The 8,531-nt window shown below is 39.3% G+C and overlaps 2 protein-coding genes and 1 long non-coding RNA gene across 4 annotated transcripts in view; 1 reads left to right on the forward strand and 2 right to left on the reverse strand.

Annotated features, from left to right (window-relative positions):
* The window catches only part of LOC134806030 (prefoldin subunit 5), a 114,889-nt gene extending 113,872 nt beyond the window's left edge, over positions 1–1,017 (reverse strand). For both annotated transcript variants that reach the window (XR_010146451.1, XM_063779236.1), the window contains exons 1-2: positions 787–1,017; positions 479–688 (exon numbers count right to left, since the gene is read on the reverse strand). Coding sequence is in view for 1 of the 2 variants with exons in the window: in XM_063779236.1 (XP_063635306.1) it covers positions 479–688; positions 787–888 (312 nt within the window). In the remaining variant the exon portion in view is untranslated. The remainder of the gene's footprint in view (positions 1–478; positions 689–786) is intronic.
* LOC134806038 (uncharacterized) overlaps positions 1–8,531 on the reverse strand; it is a 447,581-nt gene that overhangs the window by 381,701 nt on the left and 57,349 nt on the right. The window lies entirely within an intron of this gene.
* On the forward strand, positions 5,046–8,310 carry LOC134805924 (glutaredoxin-3). Its single transcript, XM_063779115.1, has 4 exons — positions 5,046–5,291; positions 5,728–5,896; positions 6,101–6,369; positions 8,074–8,310. Exons 1-4 carry the CDS (start codon positions 5,242–5,244, stop codon positions 8,249–8,251), a joined length of 666 nt encoding a protein of 221 aa, XP_063635185.1. The 5' UTR covers positions 5,046–5,241; the 3' UTR covers positions 8,252–8,310.

Consider the following 8,531-nt stretch of genomic DNA (forward strand, 5'->3'; position numbering starts at 1 on the left):
GGGCTGCTCTTCCGCAGCGCCGGAGCTAACCCAGATTCAACAGCTTCGGGCGAACCCCGCACCCCCTCCCCCTTAAAATTTTGCTGTAATCCCTTATTTCATAGTAATTCCATAGTTTCCATACAAACTTTAACCATGGATATCTCCATAACCATGGGGTTCCGCGCCATGGGGTTTGGACTGGGGGGTAGCCCTCTCCCCCCCCTATCCCCTCCCCCCCTCCCCACCCCAAAAATCGATGGTCCATAAAGTAAAGATTTACCGTAGTTTTATATATTTCAAATGCATACCACTGTAATCTACAGAATTATTGAACTTAAAGCTAAGTTATCAAGTCATCCCAACTACTGGATTCTTAACTTTATCACAAATATATATAATGAAGGAAAGAGGACAATTCTAGGAAAAACTTTGTTACTTTTAACATAAGTATGGAGCCCAAGATCTAAACCTAGTATAGTTTAAAAATTAATCTCACCTTTTGTGCATAATATCCTGTGCCTATATCTATTACTACGTGTTCAGTATCTGCTATAGTACCGGGCACATACATGGAGCCTGTTAGTGGTACCAGAATACTCTTGCCCTTGCTGCTAGGTGTAATTTTTTCCACGCTCTCGCCAGACTCAACGAATTTTCCTTGAGCCATCTTTAGCGTTGAAAGAGAATCTTGGAAGACATTTAGCTCCTGAAACACCAAAATTAGATGACTTCATATAGTACTGCAAACAATATAAGATTAAATAGTAAAAATGTAACGTTTTTGTGTCATAGGAAATGTCTCACTTGGTCTAGTTGCTGCTTGAGCTGAGCCAACTGGTGAAGATTTAACTTGGACAAGTCGATCTGGTGCATACCCGGCGCTGGAGCAGTAGAAACTGACGCCATTATGTGAGAAATATCAGACCAATACAATAACTAGAGACAAATATTACTTGGAGATGCTACTAGGGCATATTTTATATTAACCTCACACAAAAGAAAAGCCGTGTGTGAAAACCAATAACCAAACCGAATGACAGTGACAGCTGACAGTTGTGTTTGAGACACGAAATAAAACGTTGTATTATTAATCTGTTACATTCATTATGTTGGCTACCATGATCAATTGCGACGTGAAGTTCGTTTAGCCCCCATTCGCACGACAGCTTTTTCAACGCGCGTTAAAAAAGCGTTTGAATGACACAAATGGATACGTGTGTATTTATTCACACGACAGCGGTGGCACTTTTTATCAAGCGTTGTTGGATTTTCGACTTTAAGCTTTGGACGTTAAGTCGAAATTAGAGTGCGGACAGATTCAAGCGCTTTTTTAACGCGCGTTGAAAAAGCTGTCGTGCGAATGGGGGCTTAGGCCTCATACACGAGCGCTTTTTTCAATGCGCGTTAATAAGCGTTTGATGACACAAATGGAAACTTGTTTTTTACACGATGGCGGTAGCACTTTTTATCAAGCGTTGTTGGATAGAGTCTGTGCGGAAAGAGAAGAGTCGTGGGATTTGAGGGCGCGCCACTGAAATATGAAACCTATGGAAGTGAAACGTCAACGAATAATGCGTGCCACTGTGACGTCATCTTAGAACTAAACATGGCGGTTTTAGTGCTGCCCAGAAGATTTTTACTGTTACTAGGTTTTATCGATACATCGATACCTTTTTAACGTTCTCGGCTCACTTTATTTAAAATACTAAGTATGTATTATTTGTGGAGTTTATGTTTTAATAGGAAGTAAGTAAATAAATAAAAATTCTTTTTCTCAAAAATGGACGGCAAAGTCGACTTTGCCGTTTAAAAAATACGTCGCGAAGCGCGTAGTTTATGGTCAGTCAAAAATTAAAAAGTTAAAAACATTGCAGTCTCGATTTTGGGACTGCAATGTTGCATACAAATTCCATTATTTGTCGAGTTCCAAACTTTTTAAAAGTTGAAATGGCCATATCAAATGTAGGCACAGGCCCATTAAACAGCCAAACAGATGATTAGTACCGCGACTATTTAGCTGTCTCAAATAGGTTGGCGTATTTTCGGTAGAAAAATACACTTCTATTTTTTTATTAAAAAAATAAAAAGGCGGCAAAGCTAATTTTTTCAATTGTTTCTACTTTTTTCTGTGAAAATATATACGTAAGAACGTTGCTTTTGTAAAATATTTCTATGATATTTATATTTCTTGCACCATTTTTGAGAAAAGCACTATATATGACTCGGCTGGAAGGCTACTTGCTGGCTTCGGATTCAATTAAACGGACTCCCAAGGTCGTCCGTTTAAAACGAATCCTCAGCCTGCAAGTAGCTACTTCCGAACCTCGACAATAATGTACTATATTAGTATATTGTTATGTGAAAAGATACTTTGATTTAGTAAGATGTGTGGAGTCTAGGACAATTTCGTGCTTCAAATTTGACAGGTAAACGAGATGACGCTGTACTACTCAATACATATTGCGATTTTTGCGGTAACACTGATTTTCAAAAGACGTAGTTTGACAACTTAGTGACCGCAAAACACATGGCGCAGTACAGCGCCATCTGTTTTGGATGTCAGAATAAGTGTACGTGTTTTTCTTGGACTTTACCTCTCTATTACAATCAATTTTGTTGTGTTGCTAACCCTGAAGTCTGTAACACACTACCGCACTGCACCTCGACCTTGGTGCGCCGTATCTATAAGTGAGAGCGATACAAAATTCAAGCTTATTAAGCGACGGGTGAAAAAAAACAAAACACCTTCAGAAAATTTTTTTATTACTAAAATAAGGAATGACTTCCGCTCTTCAACTTCTTCAACATTTATTCAGCAAATAGGCCACAAGGGCATTTTTATACGTCAAAATAATAACAATACATTAACCATTTTATAAATTACAACTATATGTATATGGTCTCTTAATGTCGAATTATATAAAAAAACTATAATAATGATATAAAAAAGCCCGCAGGGCAGCTTGTGGAGTAACGACCCCACGGACCCGAGTGCTCCCGAGAGTCGGTCAGGGTCTCCATCTCCAGCTCTTTCTTTTTATGTTCATTTCTTGGTAAGCTATAAAAATGATTTAATTATTAAATTAAGATAATTTAGTTGGTTTGAAGCGGGGTAGCATGATAAAATAAGAAAATATAAATAGGCAATCATAATATATCGATATCAAAGTCGATAAATAAAGCACAACCCTAGCTGAAATGTTTACATTATTTAAGCGTAAAAATATAGTTAAATAAATCCAATCACTTCATGATCTATAACTGCACAGAAGAACCTTGCTATTTATAATGTGAAACATCCTTAAATTTCCCAGGAACATTAACAATAACCAATATTTTTCATGTAAATTATAGCGTACCTGTGTATGGTTAAAGATGGCTGATTTGGTGGTTTTCTTATGCCGCACCCTAATACACTACACACTGGCATATTCGCGACGTAATTATTCACATTTGGCTTCAATTATTTTCAATCACAAGCAAAATATTGAAAGATAATTAATAATTTTAATTTTCACCACGACTTTTTGACAGGACAAGTACCTGCTGAACTGACAGACAATGACATTTGCGTGACTAAACATGGCGGATTTTCGGCCGCATTAGGTATTTACGTATTTTCATGGAACACTTTATGTCCGTACTGAAATACTGTCACCTTTTTTTGCTATGGGTTACAGTGCTGAGTAAAAACGAGATAGATATATATTTATGTGTGTGCCGTCAAAATGGGTGCTATTTCTATAAGCAATTGTACGTATAGAACAATATGTCTTGTCCCTATTATATAGGTCTATGGGGCGCGCCAGTGCTATTTTATGGTTTTTGCTATGCTGACAACACTGGTCACGTGATTATAGTACGACACTAAAGGTCATGATACTTGAATCCCTTTTGTTCCGGTTTTTTACCACGGCTTACTAAACGGAGCCTGGTGGTGGTGTCGGCTCGTCAACTCAATCCTCTGATTTAGTGCAGGCACTAGTTTTCTTTTTAAAACACACTCTTGTTTTTATGTCTCACATACTAAAAAGTGACAGTGCGATTGACAAAACTGCTAAAACTAGTTACGAATCTGCCCAATACAACTGTAATTTTAGTACCGAACAAGAGTCTCATTTATGTACTGCCTAATCTGTGCAGTCCAACAGTTATTTTAATACAAAACCGGGTAGATCGGGTAGAAATTGGGCAATAGAACTGTAATTTTACTATCTGGGATATATTTCACCCATTGTAAACTTGACTTGTAATGTATGTGTACATTATTAATAATAAATATGAATAAAAATAGTGCATAAGTAGGTAGGCCTTAGGGCGCGAGTACACGGTGCCGCCTCCGCGCCGACACCGCACCGCCGCCGCACCTCCGGACTTTCTTGGGATATGTCCGGTTCTCTCGCCTCATAGCCGGTTTAGACTCTCGCGCGAGCCACGAGACGAGCCGCGAGCCGCGCTACGAGACGCGAGTGTAAGCGGTGGGCTCGCGGCTCGTCTCGTGGCTCGGCTCGCGCTCGCCTGACTCGCGTGGAGGAGCGGTTTTTTGGGCACGAGCCAAAGGGGCTCGCGCGGGACGCGCGCTTGCGTTCACACTCGCGTTCGGCTTGTCATTCGATTATAAACCTTATGCAGCCATGAGACGAGCCTCGAGCCGAGCCACGAGGCCAGAGTGTAATCATTAGCTCGACGGGCTCATGCGCTCAAGGCCACTCGAGACGCGCCGCGAGCCGAGCCGCGAGACGAGAGTCTAAACCGGCTATCACGATACAAACAGAAGTTTGTTTACTTTTTACAAGATAGGTGTCAAAGGTTTGATTGCCATGTAAAATTTATAATTTTAGTTCCCGTTTCTGCCACGACTCTTCTCTTTCCGCACAGACTCTATTGGACTCTATCTACTAAGCCTTGGTCTAAATGGAATTTAGCGTGCGGGCAGATTCAAGCGCTTTTTTAACGCGCATTGAAAAAGCGCTCGTGTGTTGGGGCACTTAATGTCAAGAAGTGAAGTTAGCTGATTGACAAAATTGACACATGATATGATATTTCGAGTTTTGACAATTGTCGGCCGTCACCGTCACGTAGTCTTTTGTTTGGTTGTGTTATTCTTTAAAATAAATTCGCAAGAACTAGAAGTTATTTCATGAATGTAATTATTCTATTCTGAGTGAATACACAAGCTTCCAAAAGTGCTAAAAACCTCAGTTTAATTTATTGATCTGCGCTTGTACTCCGGACTTACAGAAGTAACCTAATTTTAAAATGTCTGTTACAAATGTTGATTCCGCGGAAAACTTTCATAATTTGATAAGGTTAGTGGGTTAATTATAAAATACAACTTCTAACAAAGATTATTTAAGTATAATTATACGACAAATAAATTATATTCGTCGTGACCTTTAATGCCAGGTTAGGTTATTTTCTAGAAACGAAACATTTTCTTAAGATTTATTGCAGTAACTACATTGTATTGTAATGTAATGATGCATTATTTTTTGCGTAAGAAACCTCTATTGTGTGAAATGACGTTTTTATGATAACTCTTGGAGGTCAAGCTCACAAACCATGCTATATAAACTATTATGTAAACATTTAATTGTATGAATAATCATATGACAGCATCTGCAGAACTTCATTGTTTTTCGTTTAAAAATATACTCGTCCATATAATTAAATATATTCTTTGCTTACAGTCAATCTCCTTGCTTAGAAATGCATGCTAACACTGAATTTTTTTTTTAATTATAGGTCTCATACATTAACTGCAATCCATTTTTCGGCTGACTGGTCAGACCAATGCGGCCATGTCACAGAAATACTCAACGAACTTTCAAAACTACCAGAAATACAAGCTAGTGGAGCTAAATTCTGTGTTTGTGATGCAGAGGAACTATCAGCAATCTCATTGAACTATAAGGTATATAAAACACAAATTCTTATTTTATACTTAAATCATGATCATGTTAAGTTTACTTTTTTTACACTTTCACCGCCAAGAACACGCTAGGTGTGTTTGTTTTGTATAGTAAATGGGGTGCTTGGCACTGAAAGTGTTAATAAAATCTTGTGTTGTCAAAATTCACTAAATGTTTCAAAATTGAAGTCCTAATTTGATTTTTAGGTTGACTCAGTACCAACTGTAATTTTATTCAAAAATGGATCACAAGTGGACAGAGTGGATGGTGCGGATGCTGCTCAAATTACATCTAAGGTGAAGGCTCACAGCCTCGGGAAGGCTGCACCGGCTATCTCAACACCACAGCAGCCATTAGAAGAGAGGCTCAAGGCACTCATCAACAAACATAATGTAATGGTATTCATGAAAGGCAACAGGGAGACTCCTAGATGTGGATTCAGTAGGACCTTGATTCAGATTTTGAATGGAACAGGGTATGTAGTCAGTCAGGCTATTTATTTGAATTATATTTGAGATTGAACAGAAAAAAGCCTGCAAGGAATAAAACCCTTTACACACCTTACTTAATTCAGTAACTGACAACAGGGATACAGCAATACATAGAAGTGACTGAAGTGAGATTGTGTAGTTGCTTTTACTGAATTAAGTAAGGTGTGTGAAACATTAAAAGCAGTATCCTGAGGCTTGACAATGGGCAATTTTCACTGCAATTAGCAAAAGGTGGTGTCACTGCCCGACCAAATTTATTTTATCAATAGCTGGGTACTGACTGAGCGAGCAGCCTCATGTGGCAAATCCTCGGTCAGTCAGGACGTGCCTCGCCCGAGGCAAACGCATGTCCGACCTCGGTCGAGCGCGCCTCGGCCCGAGCCGAGCGTTGTCGGTTTTTTGTCCATGCTCAAAGGCGCCTCAGTAAGTTTGCCGCACTCACTCAAGACGGTTGTGTTTTGCCTCGCTTGTTCGCCGCATGTTAGCGCCGTGGATAAAGAACAGTGCCTTAAACCACTATATGGTGAATATAGACGACTATGGGATGCGAAATGTCCCGATTATACTAATAGAGGACTAAGAGAAGATGCGTGGAGAAATATATAGTTATTTGTACAACAAGAGATCAAAGTTTGATATTTCTTCGAGTGCTTATTTTGAGTCCCGTGCAAGCGAAAGATTCTATAATAGATTCACGAGCGTAGCGAGTGAATCTAATTTAGAATCTTGAGCGTAGTAAGGGATTCAAAAGCGCACGAGATGTAAATAACTTTGATCTCGTGTAGTACACAAAATTTTTCACCCTAAGCAGTGAGAAGATACCTAGAGGGACAGAGATAATAGAACCCAAGTATATCGAACTTGTATTAGACCCCGCATGTTGAAATGACATTTGACTATAAAGGTCACTTGAATGTCATTTTGTATCACTCAGTGAGCAAAATCGCATTTTGCTCACTGAGTAAGACACACTCAGTGAGCAAAATGCGATTTTGCTCACTGGGTGAGACATAATGACTCAGTGAGCAAAATCGCATTTTGCTCACTGTTTTTAAGAAGCAAAGTACCCTTATTCGAGCTGCTGAGGTGAAAAATAAATTATGGCCTGTATAAAAGATAACAGGTTTTCAAATTCAATTTGACTCATTGTAGTAAAATTTTTATCTGCGTCATCGAAGGACAACTCCTCAAACTGTTCCCAGCTTGTAATCTGTTTTGATACAACAGTTTCATCCAAAAACGTTTAGGCTTCCGTTTTCTTTTTTTTACAAGCCGTAGAATTATTAGAAGCGCAGTGGTAGCGACAGCTTTTCGAATGAACGACCTCATGACACGCGCGGACTCTGTGCGACTTCACGTTAAACTGAGCGCTCGATGTTTGGCTCAGGCGTCACCGTGGCTCGGCTTTTCCGCGCGCGGCAGCCTCGTGCAACAAATCCTGCTGACCGAGGCTCGCTCTCGCTGAGGCGCAGCAATCGTCCGAGGCTGCCTCGCGAGGCTGCTCGCTCAGTCAGTACCTGGCTATAAAGATTACAAATATTACAATATATATTTCCATTAACAAGTGTTTGAGTTGAGTAGATAAGTTGCTAGATAAAATTGCAATCACTATTAAATTGGGTTGCTGATATCAAAAATAAATCGGCAAATAAAAGTTATCTTATCATGTTACGTTGTTTACATTTCAGAGTTCAATATGGCACTTTTGATATACTGACTGACGAACAAGTCCGTCAAGGCCTAAAAGAGTACTCTGATTGGCCAACTTATCCCCAACTTTATGTCAAAGGTGAACTAATTGGGGGGCTAGATATAATCAAAGAACTACAAGCCAGTGGAGAGTTAGATGCAACTCTGAAAGCTTAAATGATGGTTGTTTGCTACATGGTTGGATTTTATTTATTTCAATAAAGCTTTTAATAAAATTACATTTTGTTTTTATTAAACATTTATTTTTGAGTTATCTATTCACAGTTATGGGTAATGTAAACCAGACTCAGAGGGTCTACCGCGAAAAGCGAAATTTTGTTATCAGGCAGGCTTTATCGCTCAAATAATATGAAGGAGTGGTCAGGGCTGTCTTAAACTATGCTGGGGCCCCTGGGCACATAAGAATTTGCGGCCCTAATGGAAAGTAAAGAAAGCA

The sequence above is a fragment of the Cydia splendana genome, chromosome 2, assembly GCF_910591565.1.
Source record: "Cydia splendana chromosome 2, ilCydSple1.2, whole genome shotgun sequence".
Lineage (NCBI taxonomy): Eukaryota > Metazoa > Arthropoda > Insecta > Lepidoptera > Tortricidae > Cydia > Cydia splendana.